This window comes from Lithobates pipiens, unplaced genomic scaffold (assembly GCF_037356315.1).
Source record: "Lithobates pipiens isolate NorthernLeopardFrog02 unplaced genomic scaffold, aLitPip1_a1.2 Scaffold_13, whole genome shotgun sequence".
Taxonomy (NCBI): Eukaryota; Metazoa; Chordata; class Amphibia; order Anura; family Ranidae; genus Lithobates; species Lithobates pipiens.
In genome coordinates this window covers 116,867,705-116,891,687 of record NW_027507718.1, presented here as the reverse complement: position 1 = coordinate 116,891,687, position 23,983 = coordinate 116,867,705, and the positions used below count along the sequence as shown (strand labels likewise).

Sequence of the window (23,983 nt, the reverse complement as noted above, 5' to 3'; positions counted from 1 at the left end):
ACGTGTTTCATCAACTTAAAATATTACAAAATGTTTTTTGGGTTTATTTTAGCTTTCAAAAAGAATCTTTCAAGTCTGACACTCCACTTTTCATGGAATTGGGCTCAAGCAGCCCCCCCCCCCCCAAACCATTGGCTAATACTTGGGGGGAGGGTGAAAGCGACCCTTCCATTGATCTTAACATTTACCATATAATTCCCAGCTGACCTAGAAACTACAATTTAAAAAAGTCCGACAAACAGAAGAAGGGGGAGTTCTGGTTGTGATGTCTGGTCCCTGGAAGCTGTTTTATTTTTACTGGTCCTCAACTGGTTTGCCACCACCCCTCTTGCCAGTGTCATCACTTGCTGTACAATTCCACCTCTACATAGTTGCCAAATGTCCCAGATCCTATAGTAAAGTTACTAAGTTTTGAAAACCATTCCATATTGTCTGTTTTCTGCAGGATTCGCTCTAGCACTGCTTGTCCTGGGCTTCCTCGCTTTTCTATTCTGAATTACTGGCTCCTCCATTTCAATTGCACTCATTCTAGGAATTCCTCCACTTGACCTTGGAATGCCATCATCCTTCACTCTACTACTGCTCATTTGGGGATTCTCTCCACCTCTCCCTGTGTCACTTTACTGTTCTACTGCTGCTCACCCTAATGACATCCACCCTACCTCTCCCCTGCACCTTTGTTCTAATGCTGCTCACCCTCCAAATTTAGCTCCTCCCTACAATCCTTGTTCTCCTTTTTCCTCATATTGCTTGCGCTACTCTTCTGCTCTTCTTCTACAGACTTCACTTCCTTTCACCCTAATCCTTCAACAATGTCTTATCCACCACACACAGTTCATTGTCACATACAGTAATCAACTCCCTGTGTTTAGTGTACAGACAGTAGATTGCTCGAGCAGCACCCACAACAGGACAATGCTGACTGTATGTAGCACAGGCTACTACAGTGAATTTCAGTAACTCCAGTGGCCCTCCCCTGTGGCAAATGGATAATTACATGTAACAAAGTTGGCCCAGTGTAAGTTTGAAAAATAGATCATTTCTGTAGTTCAGCTTTAATGGGTAATTACACTTTCATGGGGAAAAAATCAAGAAATAAAAAAAAAAAAGTACAGTGTATATAATTGCAACATATTGTAATTGGATGTGATTAAAAATGATCTTTCCTTTTCAATTTGCAGTGCTGTAATTTTCTGTAAAATGCAGTGCCCCCCCCCCCAGAAATGTAATGTCCTGCTTTCAGGTTTTCCCAGAAGTCTGCACTAAAATATAAGTCCGATTTTTGGCATTCCCTGCAACTAAAATGTAAATTTTGGTGAGATACTGCCAAAGGGAAATCATGTCTAAAGGGATGCAGACCTTGCCAATTTCCTCCATTAGAGCCCTGCATGTACAGCAGCCGATTGATAGTTATAAAACCACTCCCATACAGATTCACTGTGCACATGGACACAAACAGTTATTTCTTCAAAATAGCAAAAGGTAGGACTCGGCAGCAAAATCCTTGCAAGGTACATATATCACCCAGAGGGAAATGTTTTGAGTATCTCTTTAACTGCTCGCGTTCTGAAATGCCATCATATGACGGCATCCCAGAATGGCTGTTCTCGTGCACCCACGGGGCACGCAGAGCGGCGATCGCGGCCTCGCTATGTTGCTAGGACACAGCGTGACCCCGATCTCTGTAAAGAGCCGCGTCCGCAGCTCTTAAACCATGTGATCGGTTGTGTCCAAGCTCTCCTCGCCTCATGCTGACAGTGTGTGAGTAGAGGAGAGCTGATCAGTAGCATCTCCTCACAGGGGGACACGTAGGAATGTGATCAGGGCACTGATCATCAGTGCCCTGATTACAATAGTGAAACACAGTGCCCACCATTGCCAGCTATACCTGTCAGTGCTGCCCATCAATGTCCATCAGTACCGCCTATCAGTGCCCACCAGTGGAATCTCTGTCCTCAGTTTTTTCTCTCTCAAAGTGAGACATCAGAGCCTGTTGAGATCCCTGATATTTCATCAAAGACCCCCAGCAGAGCTCCTAAAAAAATTGTAAAAAATTAATAAAAAATATTTTGTAAAAAACAATAAAAATTAAAAACTGCCGACACCATCCACTGCCCTACCAATGGCTGCTCTACTGACAACGTCTACTTCTCTGCTGATATACACGCATGTGTGTTCATGCTCTGTGGTACACACCTTAATGCAATAGGCTGCGCACACCAATGCTGAAGAAGATAGTACTAAGACACTTCACTTGGATGGAGCCTGGCCGCACTGTTCAACTACGTTTAGTATTTAAGTGTTAATATTCTTTGCAAAGGTTATATTCTAGTCTGAATATATGCTTTCCAAGTGTTCTTAGCTTCTTCAAAATGTTCCCAGCAATCATATATCTAGATTAAATCTGGCTTAATAGATTATTTATTTATATACAGTATAATCAAACTTTTAAAACACATATATGATGTGACAGATTTTAGTTTACTAAGCCTTATAAATAACAGGGAACATAAATGCAGTTGTTACTGCATAGAGGGGTTTAAACAAGATGGTAAGACCCCCTTTAGCTCCCCATACCCATGCTTTTGGATGGTTATGCCTCCCTATAGACATATATATATATATACAGTGGTGTGAAAAAGTGTTTGCCCCCTTCGACATTTCCTGTTCCTTTGCATGTTTGTCACACTTAAGTGTTTCGGAACATCAAACCAATTTAAACAATAGTCAAGGACAACACAAGTAAACACAAAATGCAATTTGTAAATGAAGGTGTTTATTGTTAAAGGTGAAAAAAAATCCAAACCATCATGGCCCTGTGTAAAAAAGTGATTGCCCCCTAAACCTAATAACTGGTTGGGCCACCCTTAGCAACAACTGCAACCAAGCGTTTGCGATAACGTGCAATGAGGCTTTTACAGCGTCCTGGAGGAATTTTGGCCCACTCATCTTTGCAGAATTGTCCTAATTCAGTTACATTAGAGGGTTTTCGAGCATGAACGGCCTTTTTAAGGTCATACCACAACATCTCAATAGGATTCAGGTCAGGACTTTGGCTAGGCCACTCCAAAGTCTTCATTTTGTTTTTCTTCAGCCATTCGGTGGTGGACTTGCTGGTGTGTTTAGGATCATTGTCCTACTGCAGAACCCAAGTTCGTTTCAGCTTGAGTACACGAACAGATGGTCGGACATTCTCCTTCAGGATCTCTTGGTAGACAGCAGAATTCATAGTTCCTTTTATCACGGCAAGTCTTCCAGGTCCTGAAGCAGCAAAACAGCCCCAGACCATCACACTACCACCACCATATTTTACTGTTGGTATAATGTTCTTTTTATGAAATGCAGTGTTCCTTCTACGCCAGATATACTTGGACACACACCTTCCAAAGAGTTCCACTTTTGTCTCATCGGTCCACAAAATGTTGTCCCAAAAGTCTTGGGGATCATCAAGATGTGTTGTGGAGAAATTGAGACGAGCTTTGATGTTCTTTTTGCTCAGCAGTGGTTTTCTCCTTGGAACTCTGCCATGCAGGCCATTTTTGCCCAGTCTTTTCCTGATGGTGGAGGCATGAACGCTGACCTTAACTGAGGCAAGTGAGGCCTGCAGTTCCTTGGACGTTGTTGTGGGGTCTTTTGTGACCTCTTGGATGAGTCGTCGCTGCGCTCTTGGGGTAATTTTGGGCGGCCGGCCACTCCTGGGAAGGTTCACCACTGTTCCATGTCTTCGCCATTTGTGGATAATGGCTCTCACTGTGGTTCGCTGGATTCCCAAAGCTTTGGAAATGGCTTTATAACCCTTTCCAGACTGATAGATCTCAATTACTTTCTTTCTCAATTGTTCCTGAATTTCTTTGGGTCTCGGCATGATGTGTAGCTTTTAAGGATCTTCTGGTGGACCTTACTGTGTCAAGCAGCTCCTATTTAAGTGATGCCTTGATTGTGAACAGGTGTGGCAATAATCAGGCCTGGGTGTGGCTAGAGAAATTGAACTCAGGTGTGGACAACCACAGTTATAGTATGTTTTAACAAGGGGGGCAATCACTTTTTCACACAGGGCCATGATGGTTTGGATTTTTTTTCACCTTTAATAATAAACACCTTCATTTACAAATTGCATTTTGTGTTTACTTGTGTTGTCCTTGACTATTGTTTAAATTGGTTTGATGTTCCGAAACACTTAAGTGTGACAAACATGCAAAGGAACAGGAAATGAGGAAGGGGGCAAACACTTTTTCACACCACTGTATATATATATATATATATATATATATATATATATAAAATGCTGCAGCGCTGTAAGTGAAAGTCCTCCAATGCAATTCTCAGTAACAGATATTCCACCACTGTTTTGTGAAGGAACTGTGCATATGATATAGTCAGGACAACTTAAGTGCTCCTGCTCCTCATTCCAGCATCCGGGTTTTGGCTTTTGCACTCTCCCTGTCTGTGTCCACCTGCAAGGTGATTGATGTGGTCAGTCACCTGCTATAAGCAAGCCAAACACTCAGTCCCTTGCTTGTGATAGTGAGTGATACCTGTTTTGTTCCTGATCAAGCTCCCGGTCTGTCTGCCCTGCTTTGCTAGTTTGGATTTTGAACTATTCCTTGAACTCAGCCTTTCTTTTTACCTGGACTGTCATAGAACCATGCTATCTGTCTGTTAACTGCAAGTATCTCTTTGCTTTGCTCAGTTTGCATCTGCTCTGGTGTGGTGGCCAGGCCCTATAGCATTGTGTATAAGTACTGGGGGCAACCAAGTACCGGTAGGCCTGCTTAAGGGAAAGGGGGCTGCTATAGGTGAAGCACACAGTAGCCAGCTATAGCGTCTGACCACCTGAATTGGGGTAGAGGTTACAGATATATGATGATATTACCCCACCGGAAAAATACTCTTCCATACCAATCAAACTTCTGTTGCTGTAAGAAGAAAGCACATCCACCATAATATCTATGTGCATACTGACTGAGACTAGAGGTCAGTATGTGTAGAGATATGGTATCATCCCCTTATAGAATTATGGAACACTGTTTTGCAGCAGGCATCTGTCAATGTCTGGAGGCTTTGTCACAAAAAGGGTGTCATCAGGGGCTTTTTTCCTGTAGACATAATTGTAGGGAGATGCACATTGTGGATTCCAGAACCTTTCCTTCTCTCCCTAGTCCTTTGTTTTCCTTCCCATGCCCCTTATAAGGTCCCCATCTTTTGACTCATGCTTTAGTGTCTTTCACTTCTTCCCCCTTTTCATTTCTCTTCTCTTTTTTCCCCCTTCTTCCTTCCCTATGTCTTTAACTGCACAGAGAACATCGCAGATCATGCAGTTTCTTTAGACCAGCTATCACTAGCGTGAAATTGTTATGGGTAAAGATAAGTATGTAAATATAGTATTTCACAAACATTCACATTTTATGTAAATATATTACCATAAAATGTGACCAATATGTGACTGCAAAAATCTTTTTAATAACAATTATTGAAAGTGAGAATTCCTTCATCTTTAAGTTTTTTAGCAATATGTACACCTATATCTTAAAAAAAAAAAAAAAAAACAGCCTAACTATTCTCGGTAGTATCAAGTAGAATATATTAATACATTTTACCAGTATAATTTCACCTGACAGTTAATTTTTTTTTTTATTCTGAAACAGATGAAAGACTTAAGGCACAGAATGAGAAAATGATGTGTGACTTCAAACTAAAGCAGCATGAAGAAAACTACACAAAGACAATAGATGGCCATAACGCCAAAAACCAGGCGGTCAGTTCTGAAATTATACAGCTTAAAAGGGATAACAAAGACCTGGGGACTCAGATAAACCTGCTTCAAGAATCCTGTACTAAAATTAATGAAAAGTTCAGGCAGGAGCTACAGAGCTTAACAAGTGTGATTGAAACTGCTATACCTGGAAACTCCTATGATTCAACTATGAGGTGTAGACCAATTTCTGACTTGCTTAACAACAGGATCGATATGACCTTGAGCAGGTTAAGGCAAGATGTTAATGTTGTTGTCTATGAAAACACCCAGATCAAGGTGACCAACGCACGAATTAATGAGGATTTGGAGAAGTGCAAACAAGGCCAGACCATTCTCACTGAAGAAAAAAAAAACCTAGCAACAGAAAAAGCTTCATTACAAAATGAGGTGACGGTAAAAAAGGATGAACTTAGTAAGTTTTCTGCTCTATATGTAAGAAAGGAAGAAGAGTTATCACTTTGCCGGAGGCAACAGGTGAGAAGTGTCCCACATGATTTTTGGTGCATATTTTAAAAATTTAAAAATTGGTTATCTGCATATAATGTATGATGAACACTACTGGATTTGTAGATAAATGTGGATAAATCTTTTGCACTAATAAACTAAAGTTTGGAGGAAGAATATAGATCCAGTTACAATGAGTCATTCAGGTCATTTTATAGACTTGAAGAAAATGAAATATCTGAAAATAAAGGCTACAGCAACCAATGTAATTTTAGCCATCATGTCGCATGTACAGTGAGGGGAAAAAAGTATTTGATCCCCTGCTGATTTTGTATGTCTGCCCACTGACAAAGATATGATCAGTCTATAATTTTAATGGCAGGTTTATTTTAACAGTGAGAGAATAAAAAATCCAGAAAAACGCATTTCAAAAAAGTTAGAAATTGATTTTTATTTAACCACTTAAGGACCGCCTCACGCCGATATACGTCGGCAGAATGGCACAGCTGGGCACAATCACGTACCTGTACGTGGCTCTTTAAGTGCCCAGCCGTGGGGCGGGAGCTCGCCACGCTCCCAACCCGGTCCTGAGCTCCGTGAACGTGGCTACGGGACCAGCGGACCCAATCGCCGCTGGTGTCCCATGATCGGGTCACAGAGCTGAAGAACGAGGAGAGGTCTGTGTAAACAAACCTCTCCCCATGCTTCCTAGTGTGGCTGTCACCGATTGTCTGTTCCCTTTTATAGGGAAGGACGATCAGTGACGTCACATGCCAGGCCATGCCCCTACAATAAAAAAACACAAAACGTCATACATAACCCCTACACTGCCCCCTAGTGGTTAACTCCTTCACTGCCAGTGTCAGTTACACAGGAATCAGCACGGATTGCTGTATAAATGACAATGGTCCCAAAAATATGTCAAAAATGTCCGATGTGTCCACCATAATGTCGCAGTTACAGTAAAAATCGCTGATCGCCGCCATTACTAGTAAAAAAAATATTAATAAAAATGCTATAGAAACTATCCCCTATTTTGTAAATGCTGTAACTTTTGCGCAAACCAAATTTTTTAGTTTTTTTTTTTATCTAGAAGAATACGTGTTGGCCTAAACTGAGGAAGAAAATTTTTTTATATATATTTTTGGGGGATATTTATTATAGCAAAAAGTAAAAAATATTGAATTTTTTTCAAAATTGTCTCTCTATTTCTGTTTATAGCGCAAAAAATAAAAACCGCAGAGGTGATCACATACCACCAAGTGAAAGCTCTATTTGTGGGGAAAAAAAGATGCTAATTTTGTTTGGAAGCCACGTCGCACGACCGCGCAATTGTCAGTTAAAGCGACGCAGTGCCGAATTGCAAAAAGGTGCCTGGTCCTTTGGCTGCAAATTGGTCCGGGGCTTAAGTGGTTACCGTATATACTCGAGTATAGGCCGACCCGAATATAAGCCGAGGCCCCCAATTTACCCCCAAAAAACTGGCAAACTTATTGACTCGTGTATAAGCCGAGGGTGAGACATGCCTGTCCATCCCTGTGTGTGTGTCCGTCCCTGTGTGTCCGTCCATCCCTGTGTGTGTGTGTGTCCATCCATCCATCCATCCCTGTGTGTGTGTGTCCATCCATCCATCCATCCCTGTGTGTGTGTGTCTCCATCCATCCATCCCTGTGTGTGTGTGTCTCCATCCATCCATCCATCCCTGTGTGTGTGTGTCTCCATCCATCCATCCATCCCTGTGTGTGTGTGTCCGTGTGTGTGTCCGTGTGTGTGTCCGTGTGTGTGTCCGTGTGTGTGTGTGTGTGTGTGTGTGTGTGTGTGTCCAGCCTACCTGTGTCCCGAGCCTCCGTCCCGTGCCTTGCCTCCTTGCCTCCGTCCCGTGCCGTGCCTTGCCTCCTTGCCTCCGTCCCGTGCCGTGCCTTGCCTCCTTGCCTCCGTCCCGTGTCGTGTCGTGCCTTGCCTCCGTCCCGTCCCGTGCCGTGCCTTGCCTTGCCTCCGTCCCGTGCCTTGCCAGGATCGCCTCGGCGGCCATTCTAAAATTCAAAAGCCCCGCCTCCGCCTCCGCCTGTGATAGGCGGAACACTGAATTTCCCAGCAGCCTGTGTTCCGCCTATCACCGATATCGTCTCATCCTCGTACTACGGACGAGGATGAGACGATGTCCGTGATAGGCGGAACACAGGCTGCTGGGAAATTCAGTGTTCCGCCTATCACAGGCGGAGACGGAGAAGGAGGCGCGGCTTTCAAATTGTAGTATGTCCGCCGTCTGTCTGCTCGATACGCTGATCGAGCAGTCAGACGGCGATGACTCGAGTATAAGCCGAGGGGGGCACTTTCAGCCTCAAAAAAGAGGCTGAAAATCTCGGCTTATACTCGAGTATATACGGTAATTGAAATAAGTATTTGACCCCTTCGCAAAACATGACTTAGTACTTGGTGGCAAAGACCTTGTTGGCAATCGCAGAGGTCAGACATTTCTTGTAGTTGGCCACCAGATTTGCACCAGTGGTGGTGAGCCGGTGCTCAAAATTTTTGGGAGGGCGCAAACAAACTGAAAAAAAAAACATCAATTGCAGCCACTGTGCCCATCAGAATGCAGCTACTGTGCTGTCAAAACGCAGTCCCTGTGCTCATCAAAACGCAGTCCCTGTGCTCATCAAAACGCAGTCCCTGTGCTCATCAAAACGCAGTCCCTGTGCTCATCAAAACGCAGCCACTGTGCCATCAAACGCAGCCACTGTACCCATAAATTGCCACCACTGTGCTCCTCAAACGCAGCCACTGTGCTCCTCAAACGCAGCCACTGTGCTCATCAAATGCAGCCACTGTACCCATAAATTGCCACCACTTTGCCCATCAAACGTAGTCGCTGTGCCATCAAACGCAGCCACTATACCCATAAATTGCCACCACTGTGCCATCAAACGCAGCTACTATGCCATCAAATGCAGCCACTATACCCATAAATTGCCACCACTGTGCCCATCAAACGTAGTCACTGTGCCATCAAAACGCAGCTACTGTGCCATCAAACATAGAAACTGTGCCCATGAAACATAGTCACTGTACCCATAAATTGCCACCACTGTGGCCATCAAATGCAGAAACTGTGCCATCAAACGTAGTCACTGTGCCATCAAACGTAGTCACTGTGCCATCAAACGCAGCTCTGTGCCATCAAACGCAGCCACTGTACCCATAAATTGCCACCACTGTGCCCATCAAATGCAAAAATTTAAAATTGGGATTTGTTTTTACCAAAAAATATTTAGCAGATTACATATTGGCCTAAATTTATGAAATTGGATTTTTCTCCATTTTTTTTTATTGGATGTTTTACACCAGAAAATAAAAAAAAATGTTTTTGTTCATACCGCAAAAAAAACAGCAGAGGTGATCGAATACCACCAAAAGAAAGCTACATTCGTGGGAAAAAAGGGAGTCAGTTTTTTTTGGTGTACAGACGCGCACAACTGCGCAATTTCCAGTTAAAGCGACGCAGTGCCAAATCGCAAAAAGTGCTCTGGTCTGAAAGGGGGTAAAATCTTCTGGGGCTGAAGTGGTTAAACAGGGACCTGGGCAATGCCATACACAGTAGTGTGTGAAGGAGAGGGACTGTGTACTGTGACATGCTGTGTATACAGTGGGGGAGGTGTCTCACAATATAGCACACAGGCAGTAGAAATGTACAAACACACACTGACAGGTTAAGCCCTTTCCACCCCTCCTCTCCCCTCCAAGTCTTTAAGGTTTCGAGGCTGACATTTGGTAACTCAAAGCTTCAGCTCCCTCCACATATTTTCTATGGAATTAAGGTCTGGAGACTGGGTAGGCCACTCCAGGACCTTAATGTGTTTCTTCTTGAGCCACTCCTTTGTTTCCTTGACTGTGTGTTTTGGGTCATTGTCATGCTGGAATACCGATCCATGACCCATTTTCAATACCCTGGCTGAAGGATGGAGATTCTCACCTAAGATTTGATGGTACATGGCCCCATCCATCGCCCCTTTAATGCGGTGAAGTTGTCCTGTGCCCTTAGCAGAAAAACATCCCCCAAAACATAATGTTTCCACCTCCATGTTAGACAGTGGGGATGGATTTCTTGGGGTCATAGGCAGCATTCCTCCTCCTCCAAACATAGTGAGTTGAGTTGATGCCAAAGAGCCCGATTTTGGTCTCATCTGACCACAACACATTCAGCTAGTTCTTTTCTGAATCATATAGATGTTCATTAGCAAACTTCAGACGGGCCTGTACATGTGCTTTCTTGGGCAGGGGGATCTTGCAGGCTCTGCAGGATTTTAGTCCTTCACGGCGTAGTGTGTTACCAATTGTTTTCTTGGTGACTATGGTCCCAGCTGCCTTAAGATCATTGACAAGATTCTCCTGTGTAGTTCTGGGCTAATTCCTCACTGTTCCCATGATCATTGAAACTCCACGAGGTGAGATCTTGCATGGAGCCTCAGACCAAGGGAGATTGACAGTTATATTGTGTTTCTTCCATTTTGAAAAATCGCACCAACTGTTGCCACCTCTCACCAAGCTGCTTGGCGATGGTCTTGTAGCCCATTCCAGCCTTGTGTAGGTCTACAATCATGTCCCTGACATCCTTGGACAGCACTTTGGTTATGGTAAAAAAATTGGAACCTGATTGATTGATTGCTTCTGTGGACAGGTGTCTTTTATAGAGGTAACAAGCTAAGATTTAAAAGAGTGCTCCTAATCTCAGCTCATTACCTGTATAGAAGGCACCTGGGAGACAGATTTTTAGGGGATCAAATACTTATTTTACTCATTAACCAGTTGCCGACCGCCGCACGCCGATGTACGTCGGTACAATGGCACGGGCAGGCATAAGGACATACATGTACGTCCCTTGCCTCCCGCGGGTCGGGGGCCCGATCGGGCCCCCGCCCGGTGCCTGCGGCGGTCGGTATTCGTACGGGAGCGATCCCGGACGAGGGGACGGCCATTCATTCATGGCCACCCCCTCGCGATCGCTCCCGACGAATAGAAATCCCCGGTGACATCACTTCCTCTCCTGTAATGTAAACACAGGAGAGGAAGTGATGTATTCTCTCCTCCGTGTCGGTATTTTTCGTTCCGACACGGAGGAGAGCGGATCAGTAAGTTGCACCAACACTCTACACACACAGTAGAACATGCCAGGCACACTCACACCCCCCCTTTACCCCCCGATCACCCCCCCAATTACCCCTGCCCCCCAGTCACAGTGACACCAATGTCATTTTTTTTTTTTTTTTTTTTTTTTTTGCATTGGTGTCATTTGTGACTGTAATAACTGTTAGGGCAGTTAGAGTTAGCCCCCTTTAGTTCTAATGTACCCCCCTAACCCCCCCAATAAAGGTTTAACCCCGTGATCACCCCCCGTCGCCAGTGTCACTAAGGCTGGGTTCACATTGCAGCGGTTTATGAGAACGAATGTGATTCGCACCGCACTGCAGTGCAAATCACATCCGATCTCTGTGCGATTCGAGTTCAGCCATTCGCCGCACCCGCCGCACCCGCCACACCCGCCGCACCCGCCGCAAATTCGCACGGGACCCTTTTTTTGGCCCGCAGCAGAATCGGATCGCATGGGTGTTCACACCATGCGATCCGAGTTTGCAGATCGCACTGCGATATGCGAACTGATCTGGGGGTGTCAGTAACATTTCACTGACACTCCCAGCAGTTCGCATAGGGCAGTGTGAACTGCCGCCGGGAGGCATGCGATGCGGGAACCCGCCGCGCATTCGTGGCGTTTCCGCATCGCTCCAGTGTGAACCCAGCCTAATAAGCGATCATTTTTCTGATCGCCGTATTAGTGTCACAGGTGACGCTAGTTAGGCAGGTAGGTATTTAGGTTCGCCGCAGCTTTTTATAGCGCCAGGGACCCCCATATACTACCGCATAAAGCCCCCTGATTGCCCCCTAGTTAACCCTTTCACCTGTGATCACCATATAACTGTTACAGGTGACGCTGGTTGGTTAGTTATTTTTTTATAGTTTCAGGGCACCCGCCATTTATTACCTAATAAAGGTTTAACCCCCTGATCACCCGGCGGGTGTCATTTGTGACTAATAACTGTTAGGGCAGTTAGGGTTAGCCCCCTTTAGTTCTAAGGTACCCCCCTAACCCCCCCCAATAAAGGTTTAACCCCGTGATCACCCCCCGTCGCCAGTGTCACTAAGGCTGGGTTCACATTGCAGCGGTTTGAGAACGGATGTGATTCGCACCGCACTGCAGTGCAAATCACATCCGATCTCTGTGCGATTCGAGTTCAGCCATTCGCCGCACCCGCCACACCCGCCGCACCCGCCGCAAATTCGCACGGGACCCTTTTTTTGGCCCGCAGCAGAATCGGATCGCATGGGTGTTCACACCATGCGATCCGAGTTTGCAGATCGCACTGCGATATGCGAACTGATCTGGGGGTGTCAGTAACATTTCACTGACACTCCCAGCAGTTCGCATAGGGCAGTGTGAACTGCCGCCGGGAGGCATGCGATGCGGGAACCCGCCGCGCATTCGTGGCGTTCCCGCATCGCTCCAGTGTGAACCCAGCCTAATAAGCGATCGTTTTTCTGATCGCTGTATTAGTGTCACAGGTGACGCTAGTTAGGCAGGTAGGTATTTAGGTTCGCCGCAGCTTTTTATAGCGCCAGGGACCCCCATATACTACCGCATAAAGCCCCCTGATTGCCCCCTAGTTAACCCTTTCACCAGTGATCACCATATAACTGTTACAGGTGACGCTGATTGGTTAGTTATTTTTTTTATAGTTTCAGGGCACCCGCCATTTATTACCTAGTCTCACTAGTGTACCCCTAAATTTAGGGGTGTCTACTTTCCAAAATGGGGTCATTTGGGGGGGGTTTGTGCCATCTTGGCATTTTATGGCCTTCAAAACTGTAACGCCCTTAGAAAGCCTGAAGGCGGTGCTTGGTTTTCGGGGCCCCGTACGCGGCTAGGCTCCCAAAAAGTCCCACATATGTGGTATCCCCGTACTCAGGAGAAGCAGCAGAATTTATTTTGGGGTGTCATTTCACATATGCCCATGGCATGCGTGAGCAATATATCATTTAGTGACAACTTTGTGAAAAAAAAAAAAAAAAAAAAAAAGTTTGTAATTTTCCCGCAACTTGTGGCAAAATATAAAATATTCCATGGACTCAACATGCCTCTCAGCAAATAGCTTGGGGTGTCTACTTTCTAAAATGGGGTCATTTGTGGGGGTTTTGTGCCATCTTGGCATTTTATGGCCTTCAAAACTGTAATAGGTAGTGAGAAGTGAACTCAAAAATTTACGCCCTTAGAAAGCCTGAAGGCGGTGCTTGGTTTTCGGGGCCCCGTACGCGGCTAGGCTCCCAAAAAGTCCCACATATGTGGTATCCCCGTACTCAGGAGAAGCAGCAGAATTTATTTTGGGGTGTCATTTCACATATGCCCATGGCATGTGTGAGCAATATATCATTTAGTGACAACTTTGTGAAAAAAAAAAAAAAAAAAAAAAGTTTGTAATTTTCCCGCAACTTGTGGCAAAATATAAAATATTCCATGAACTCAACATGCCTCTCAGCAAATAGCTTGGGGTGTCTACTTTCTAAAATGGGGTCATTTGTGGGGGTTTTGTGCCATCTTGGCATTTTATGGCCTTCAAAACTGTAATAGGTAGTGAGAAGTGAACTCAAAAATGTACGCCCTTAGAAAGCCTGAAGGCGGTGCTTGGTTTTCGGGGCCCCGTACGCGGCTAGGCTCCCAAAAAGTCCCACATATGTGGTATCCCCGTACTCAGGAGAAGCAGCAGAATTTATTTTGGGGTGTCATTTCACATACGCCCATAGCATGTGTGAGCAATATATCATTTAGTGACAACTTTGTGTAAAAAAAAAAAAAAATTTTTTTTTTGTCATTATTCAATCGCTTGAGGCAAAAAAATAAAATATTCAATGGGCTCAACATGCCTCTTATCAATTTCCTTAGGGGGTCTACTTTCCAAAATGGGGTCATTTGGGGGGGTTTTGTACTGCCCTGCCATTTTAGCACCTCAAGAAATGAGATAGGCAGTCGTAAACTAAAAGCTGCGTAAATTCCAGAAAACGTACCTTAGTTTGTAGATGTGACAACTTTTGCGCAAACCAATAAATATACAATTATTGACTTTTTTTTTACCAAAGACATGTGGCTGAATACATTTTGGCCTAAATGTATGACTAAAATTGAGTTTATTGGATTTTTCTAATAACAAAAAGTAGAAAATATCATTTTTTTTCAAAATTTGCGGTCTTTTTACGTTTATATCGCAAAAAATAAAAATCGCAGAGGCAATCAAATACCATCAAAAGAAAGCTCTATTTGTGGGAAGAAAAGGACGCAAATTTTGTTTGGGTACAACATTGCATGACCGCGCAATTACCAGTTAAAGCAGCGCAGTGCCAAAGTGTAAAAAGACCTCTGGTCATTTACCAGCAAAATGGTCCGGTCTGAAAGTGGTTAAAATGCAAATCAATTTATAACTTTTTTGAAATGCGTTTTTGTGGATATTTTTGTTGTTGTTCTATCTCTCACTGTTAAAATAAGCCTACCATTAAAACTATAGACTGATTATTTCTTTATCAGTGGGCAAACGTACAAAATCACCAGGGGATCAAATACTGTTTTCCCTCACTGTACAAGTTACAAATAATTTGTTTTGCTACAGCAACCAATCCAATTTTAGCTGCCATTATGCACATAAAAGTTAGAAAAAATGAGTGCTATTTACATTTATAATGGTTCAAAGTTAACAAAAACCTTTCCTAACATAGCTACCCTCCTCAAGACATTTGAAATGCCATGCAACTATGTAAGATGTGTATATTCTAAAACAAAAAAAATATGATAATGTGCCAAGTACAATGTCCCAAGATGCTGAAAAATCTGCTTACATATGGGAGAACCACTTACACATCTAGAAAAATTAGACATGAGGTTTGGTAGGAACAGTACAAATATTTGCCCGCAAAGGGCCTGCTTATCTAGAACTGAGGTTACATGCAAGTACCCAGTCCTCTGAACGATATTTTGACATTACTGCATCCATAGATTTGCAACATATAGCCATCAATTTTGTCAGTTATAGTTTAATCCCAGTATAAAATATCGGCCTTTTCATCGGAGAATTTTAGTTTCCGTTAGCCATGTTCTAATGTGATTTCTATATTATTGCCATATTTGTGTATCTGATGTGTATATCCTGTTTCTATGTATATATTTATCAAATTATCACTTCCTAATATTTATTATTTTACAGACACGACCTCAATTTCCACCACAATTTCCACCACAATTTCCACCACGCAGTTAATGGAAAAGGGGAAAACAAGGTAAAATTTTTGTGAAAGTGGCCATCAATGGAAGGTGGCAGGTTTACTTTGTACAATTAAAGGGTGCGCTTGGCCAATATAGTGAAACACTGCAACACTGAAAAATCCCTGGATTGGTGGGATGTGGTAAATGTGGTATTAAGTGAAAAGTGCCCTGTCAAAACTAAGTCTTAAAGTTCATAGACTTATATACAATTACCAAATGTGTATGAACAATTGATACAAAATTACTAAAACTTGAAACAAACCAGTGAAACAAAGTCTGAAAAACAGTCCTGAAATTAAATGAAAAAAAATAATATTGGTGCAAAAAATAACTGTAATAAGTGAGTTAAAAATGATAGTTATGTTAAAAACAACCGTAATAACAAAAAATATGTGTAAAAAGATTCCCTCTATGAATCAACTAGTTGATTCACAGAGGGACTCATTTTTTTATACACATTGTTTTGTTTAGAAGCAGTAGGAGGGAACAAACCCCCCCCCCCCCCCCCCCCCGCCGTCTCCCATGGTTTTCTCGGGCTCTCCTGTCCCACCGGGGAACCTGAGAATGTAGCCGGTGGTTCCACAAGCTGACCATAGAGTTGATCGAAGACCAGATAGGCTCCAATCATCTCTATGGCCTAAGAAAGCGGAAGCTACGAGCATTTCATGACTTCGGTTTCACCAGATAGAATCAGTGCCATTGGGAAATTTGGAAAGCATTTTATCACACGATCTTTGTGTGGTCAGATGCTTTGAGGGCAGAGGAGAGATCTAGAGTCTAATAGACCCCAATTATTTTTTTTTTTTAAAGTGTACCTGTCACTACGTATTGCTATCGTAGGGGATATTTACATTCCCTGTGATAACAATAAAAATTATAGAAAAAAAATGAATGGAACAGTGTAAAAATGAAATAAAAAAGCAAAATAAATAATAGAAAATAAATGAAAAAAACACCAATCCCCCCCCGCCCCCCCGTGCTGGCGTGCAAATGCGAACGCAAGCATCGGTCTTGTGTCCCATGTAAACAGCAATTGCACCATGCATGTGAGGTATCACCGTGAACGTCAGATCGAGGGCAGTAATTTAGCAGTAGACCTTCTCTGTAAATCTAAAGTGGTAACCTGTAAAGACTTTTAAAAATGTATGTAGTTTGTCGCTGCTGCATGGTTGCGCGCAATTTTAAATCATGTCGTGTTTGGTATCTATGCACTTGGCATAAGATCATCTTTTATATTTTACCAAATAGTGATTTCACTTCCTCACTACCTATCACAGTTTTGGAGGCCCTAAAATGTCAATACAACACAATGCCCCCCCACCCCCAAATTACCCCTTTTTGGAAAGTAGACACCCCAAGGTATTTGCTAAGATGCATGGTGAGTATTTTGCAGCTCTTATTTGTTTTTGAAAATTAAGAAAGGAAAGGTATTTTTTTTTCTTTTTACAATTTTCAAAACTTTGACAAAAAACGAGATCTGCAAAGTACTCAACATGCCTCTCGGCAAATAGCTTGGGGTGTATTCTTTCCAAAATGGGGTAATTTGTTTGTTTTTTTTGCTATCTTGGCATTTCATGGCCTCGGAAACTGTGATGGCAGTAAGGAGTGAAATCAAAAATGTATGCCCTTAGAAATCCTGAAGGTGGTGATTGGTATTTCGGGTGCTGTATGCGGCTAGACTGCCAGAAAGTGGTATCACTGTACTCAGAAGCAGCAGAATGTATTTCAGGGTGTAATTCCACATATACCAATGGCATGTTTGAACAATATAATATTTAGTAACAACTTTGTGTAAAAAAAAAAAAAATTTTTAAATTTGAATTTTCCCAAAACTTGGGGTAAAATATAAAACATTCTATGGACTCAACGTACCTGTCAGAAAATAACTTGAAGTGCCTAAAATGGGGTCATTGGGGGGGGGGGGGGGGGGGGGTTGTGCTATCGTGACATTTCAGGGCACCTGAAACTGTGATAGGTAGATAGGAAGTGAAATCACCATTTTACGCCCATAGAAAGCCTGAATGCGGTGATGTGGTATCCCCGTTCTCAGGAGAAGCAGCGGAATGTATTTTGGGGTGTAATTCAATATACCATATTAATTGGCATATAACACACACTTCTTCCCCCTTAAGATAGGGGGAAAATTGTCTGTGCATGTCATACGCTGAAATGGGCTGCCACGGAGGGGAAGGAGGGGACGAGCGCCACCGAACTAGACAGAGCCGGATCTCCTGTGTACTCGGCTCGGGTTGTAGTCACAAATCTACAGGAGGCTTCCGCAAGTGCTCCTTAAGAGGGAGTATTTCTCTGAGTCTGGTGTCAATGAGGATGATGAATGTAATGAACTTCTCCAGCTCAGTGGGTACATCTCGGGCTGCTATCTCATCCTTGATGGTATACGAGAGACCATGAGAAAAAGCAGCCACGATTGCCTCATTGTTCCAAGCAACCTCTGCTGCCACAGTACGGAATTCAATGGCGTAATCGGCAACAGTTCTCATACTCTGTTTGATGGACATGGGGCACTTGGCAACAAAAGCGGAGCGTGCGGGAACATCAAATACCCTTTTAAAAGAAGCCACAAACTCAGGGTAACTCAAGACAACAGGTTTTTGCGTCTCCCATAGAGCGTTTGCCCAGGCCAAGGCTCTCTCAGAAAGCAAAGCTATCACGAAACCTACTTTGCTTCTGTCCGTGGGAAACGCCTGGGGCAGCATCTCAAAGTATATCTCAACCTGGTTGAGAAACCCTCTGCATTGGACTGGACCACTCCTAAATCACTGGGGAAGTGGAGCGAAACCAGACATACCTCTTATAGAGGTAATATTGGAGGCGGGTGCCTGCACAGAGACTGGAGTAGCAGTAGGGATGGCCTGCAACTCAGAATGTACCGGAGCAGCCACAGTGGGAGATTCCAGATGAGCCATGCAACTCGGGAGCACTTGTAACGCCATGGTAAACTGATCCATGCGGTGATCCTGCTCGTCCAATCTGGAAAAAATATTACCAACAAGTGGATTGACTGCAACTTCTGAATTCATGGCCTTCGCCTACTGTCAGCAACCATGAATCAGATGATACAGAAGTACAGTTAAATCACACTTGTTTAATAATAATAAAAAAAGGTAAACAGAGTAAACGTAGTCAAAACATAGCCAGAGTTCAGGAACCGGAACGGATAGTCAAAGAAGCCGAAACATCAGAGAGCCAGAGACGAGCATAGTAGAAGAGCAAGCAGGATCTAGAGCCAGAAGGAATGTCAGCAAACACAGGAGAGTGTCCCTAGAGATGTGACCAAGGTAAAGGCAGAGATCTGGATTGGACGGCTTAAGTAGGCAGGATATCATCAACAGGTGAGTCACTGTGGAGAGATAGGAGCTGTCAATTAGCCGACACATAAGTGGCCAGCTTTGAGATGGCAGGGCTGAGCCCAGCCCTCACACAAGGCTGCAGATGGGCACTGATCAGGCTACAGTGAGGAGCAAGGCTGCAGATGGGCACTCATTAGGCTGCAATGATAAGCAAGGCTGCAGATGGGCACTGATCAGGCTGTAATGATGAGGTTGTAATGATGAGCAATGGCGAGGGTGCAGATGGACACTGATAAGGCTGCAATGATGGGCAATGGTGAGGCTGCAGATGGATACTGATTAGGCTGCAATGATTGGCAATGGTGAGGCTGCAGAAGGGCACTGATTAGGCTGTAGTGATGGGTAATGTCAAGGCTGCAGATAGACACTGATCAGGCTTCATTAATGGGCAATGGTGAGGCTGCAGATGGGCACTGATCAGGCTGCAATGATGGGAATGGTGAGGTTGCAGATGGACACTGATCAGGCTTCTTTAATGGGCAATGGCGAAGCTGCAGATGGGCACTGATCAGGCTGTATTGATGGGCATTAACCTTTATTTTGCTTCAAAATTCTTTATTTAAAATGTAAGTTTTTTTTCCTGAAACTTGTCTCTTAAAATTAAGGTGCCTTTTATACAGCAATAAATACAATATATCCATGGCATGTGTGAGCAATTTACCATTTAGTGACAACTTTGTGAGGGTTTTTTTTTTGTAATTTTTCAATCACTTGTGACAAAATAAAATATTCAATGGGCTCAACGTGCCTCTCAGCAATTTCCTTGGGGTGTCTACTTTCTAAAATGGGGTCATTTAGGGGCATTGTACTGCCCTGTCATTTTAGCACCTCAAGAAATGAGATAGGCCATCATAAACTAAAAGCTGCGTAAATTGCAGAAACTGTACCATAGCTTGGAGACGCTATAACTTTTGCGCAGACCAATAAATATACGCTTATTGAATTATTATTTTTTTACCCAAGACATGTGGCTGAATACATTTTGGCCTAAATGTATGACAAAACTTGAGTTTATTTGGATTTTTATTAATAACAAAGTAGAAAATATATATATATATATTTTTTTTAATTTTCAGGTATTTTCTTTTATTTATATCACAAAAAAATAAAACTGCAGAGGTGATCAAATATCACTAAAAGAAAGCTCTATTTGTGGAAAAAAAATGATGCAAATTTTGTTTGGGTACAGCATTGCATGACCGCGCAACTACCAGTTAAAGCAGCGCAGTTCCAAATTGTAAAAAGTGCTCTGGTCATTAAGGGGGCAAATCCTTCTGGTCCTTAAGTGGTTAATATCTGGGTGTAATAGAATAGCTGAGGCTAGGGTTTCTATAGCAAGAGCAAAGAGGAGAGGGGAAAGAGGGCACCCTTGCCTAGCCCCTCTACCTATTTAAAAAAACTGAGTTGCATCCAGGTAGGCAAATTCTCATTTAAAGATTATTGTATAGTGTGTGGAAAGCATGACGAATTTCACCCTGTAGCCCATATTTTTGTAAAATGATGTCTAGGTATTTCCAAGAGACACTGACAAAAGCCTTATTAATATCAAGGCTCAAAAGAAGTAATTCTTGAGGATTTATGTTTGCTTATTAGATTATGTCTATTGCTAGTCAAATATTGTCGGTTAGCTGGCATCCTGGAATAAAACCAGATTGGAAGGGGGAGATCAATGCAGGAATCACTGAATTTAAATAATGTCGTTAATGTAGGTGCCAAACGAGGGGCAAATTGTTTGTAATAAAATGAGGTGAATCCATTTGAGCCTGGCTATGTACTTTTTTAGGGGCTTTAATAATTTGTAGAATTTCATCTTCAGTACATGGAGCGTTTCATTTTTCAATTTGAGAAGGAGATTGGGATTAGAGATGGACGAACTTCCGAAGGGACATTTCGTGAACACGGCTGAAAGTTCGCAAACCACAAAGTTCGCGGCGGGCCCCATTGACTTCAATGGCAGGCAAACTTTAAAAACCTACATGTCATATTTTCAGCCATAAAATAATTTCTAGCTGTACACACATAGTCCCACCACATGGCCACTGACATAACACATGTATGAAGTGAATTTTGGGATCGACAACTACAAGCATTCTTTTTTTTTATATGTGAAATTTTGACAATTCAGGACTCGGGAGCGCATGAAGGCAATGGAGGAGAGGAAAGGTCAGGGTAGGCTATGAAGAGGGTGCAGGAGATGATCACCAGCACCCTGATAGAGAGCACTGATAACAGCACCGTTATAGAGAGCACTGACACCAGCACCGTGATAGAGAGCACTGACACCACACCAGCACCATGATAGAGATCACTGACACCACACCAGCACCGTGGTATAGAGAGCACTGACACCACACCAGTACCGTGATAGAGAGCACTGACACCATACCAGCACCATGATAGAGAGCACTGAGACCACACCAGCACCGTGATAGAGAGCACTGAGACCACACCAGCACCGTGATAGAGAGCAATGAGACCACACCAGCACCGTGATAGAGAGCACTGAGACCACACCAGCACCGTGATAGAGAGCACTGAGACCACACCAGCACCGTGATAGAGGGCACTGACACCAGCACCGTGATAGAGGGCACTGACACCAGCACCGTGATGGAGGGCACTGACACCAGCACCATGATATAGAGCACTGACACCAGCACCGAGATAGAGAGCACTGACAGCAGCACTGATACCAGCAGCTCGCTACTGGGCCCCAAAAATATGACACAGCTCTGTTGCTCCTGCCCTACCCCTACCACCTCTGCGGAAGGGCCTGCCTCTTCCTCTGCCTGTCATTTTTTAAATGACCCCGTGACAAAAGTCTCTAGAGAAGTGCAGTATGTATGTGGAAGAAGGTATGTAACACCCCGCTTCAATCTGTTGTTTTTTGGGGGCCACTGGTCTATCACACCAGTTATAATACATTTTTTTTATTGCGTTCGTCACTCTCTGTAGTATCGCTGCAGAACTGCTCAGCAGTGACAATGCTGCACAGTGGAAATGCACTATATTATGCTTTCTATATGTGCAAGTATTTTATACGTGTATTACACACCTATATACTGCACACCAAATAGTACACCTATACCAGTCCTTACAAGGACCTTTGTGGACCAAGTAGCTAGTGATTTGCAGACTGTCCCTCAGTCCCTACACTGATAAAGGACTGCTGCAGAATAGGGCAGCAATCTGCAGCAGTGCACCACAACCCTCCAAATAGTACACCTATACCAGTCCTTAAAAGGACCTTTGTGGACCAAGTAGCTAGTGATTTGCAGACTGTACCTCAGTCCCTACACTGATAAAGGACTGCTGCAGAAAAGGGCAGCAGTCAAGTATAATATTCTTTCTTTATTTGGAAGAAAGTATATTATACGTGTACAACCCTATATACTGTACACCTATACCAGTCCTTAAAAGGACCTTTGTGGACCTAATAGTAATAGCTAGCTAGTGATTAAACTGACTGTCCCTGCTGCACACAGTGTCCTGTCCCTCCCTGCACTGACAAAAGACGGGCTGCTGCAATCACCAACACAGCAGTGAACTGAACCCTATATACTGTACACCTCTACCAGTCCTTAAAAGGACCTTTGTGGACCTAATAGTAATAGCTAGTGATTAAACTGACTGTCCCTGCTGCATACAGCGTCCTGTCCCTCCCTACACTGACAAACGACAGGCTGCTTCAATCGCCAGCACAGCAGTGCACTCAACCCTATATACTGTACTACCCCTATACCATACCAGTCCTTAAAAGGACTTTTGTGGACCTAATAGGCAATAGCTAGCGATTTGTGTCACTACAGTCTCTCCCTGCTCCACACAGCGTCCTGTCCCTACACTGAAATAAGACAGAATGTAAAATGGCCGCCAGATCAGGTCTATTTATAAGGTGGGGGAATGTCCAATTGTCCATGTGCTGAAATGTCTCAATTGGCTGTCCTGTACCCCGTGATGGATGTGTCATCATGGGTCAAAGTTCTTTCACACTGTAAACACATATGTCCACCGGGCGAACGTCGGCAATAGTCCACCGATCGCGCGAATCACGAACACACAAAATTTGCCACGAAACGACCGCCGGGCGAACAGTTCACCCATCCCTAATTGGGATGGTATTGGAATATTTTCTAGCCAAGAAAAGTCTGAGGCTGGAATGGAAAATGCGGGGCTTGAGAGGAGGTCTGAGTAAATTTTGACATCTTTTGGGTTTGTGACTAATTAACTAGAAGCATTCTTTAAATTATATCTAAGTGCCTTTTCTGTGTTATATGTGAGGCATGAGTATAGTTCTAGGCGTTTGCAGGAGATTTCATTCGCAACTAATGGAGCATGTGTATTCATATGGGTTTTATAGATCTTGCACACAGTTTTTGAAGGAACTCGATAGGTAGGTTGCTACAAATTTCTAACCACAGATCTTCTGTGCACATAGGTTGCCTCAAATCATTCTATCTCTTCATGTTATCCCAGACAGACTCTATGATGTTGAGATCACAGATCTATGGAGGCCACACCATCACTTCTAGGACTGCTTGCTCTTCTTTATGCTGAAGATAGTTAATTACATTGTATGTTTGGAGTCATTGTCCTGCTGGAGAATAACTTTGGGGACAATCACACACATCCCTGATGGTTTAGCATGATGGATAAGTATCGATTTCTCAGCACTGAGGACACCATTGATCCTCAGCAAATCTCCAAAACCATTTACAGAAATGCAGCCTTACACTTGCAAGGAACCTCCACCATGCTTCACTGTTGCCTGCAGACATTCATTATTGTACAGCTCTCAAGCACTTCACCGAACAAACTGCCTCCTGCTACAGCCAAATATTTAACATTTGGATTCATCAGTCCAGGACATTTTCTGCAGCCCAGTTCCTGTTTTCATGCATAGTTGAGTCGCTTACCCTTGTTTCCATGTCATGGGTATGTGTTTTTGGCCGCAGTTCATTCACAACCACCACTTCTGGCCAGAATTTTCCATACAGTAAATAGGTGTACCTGGGTCCCACTAGTTTCCACCAGTTCTATGCAGATAGCACTGCTGGA

At 43.6% G+C, this 23,983-nt stretch overlaps 1 protein-coding gene across 1 annotated transcript in view; it reads left to right on the top strand.

Annotated features, from left to right (window-relative positions):
* PLVAP (plasmalemma vesicle associated protein) overlaps nucleotides 1-23,983 on the top strand; it is a 55,614-nt gene that overhangs the window by 19,550 nt on the left and 12,081 nt on the right. Inside the window, exons 3-4 of the mRNA XM_077475429.1 lie at nucleotides 5,646-6,229; nucleotides 15,496-15,568. Coding sequence (XP_077331555.1) covers nucleotides 5,646-6,229; nucleotides 15,496-15,549 — 638 coding nt within the window. The 3' untranslated portion in view covers nucleotides 15,550-15,568. The remainder of the gene's footprint in view (nucleotides 1-5,645; nucleotides 6,230-15,495; nucleotides 15,569-23,983) is intronic.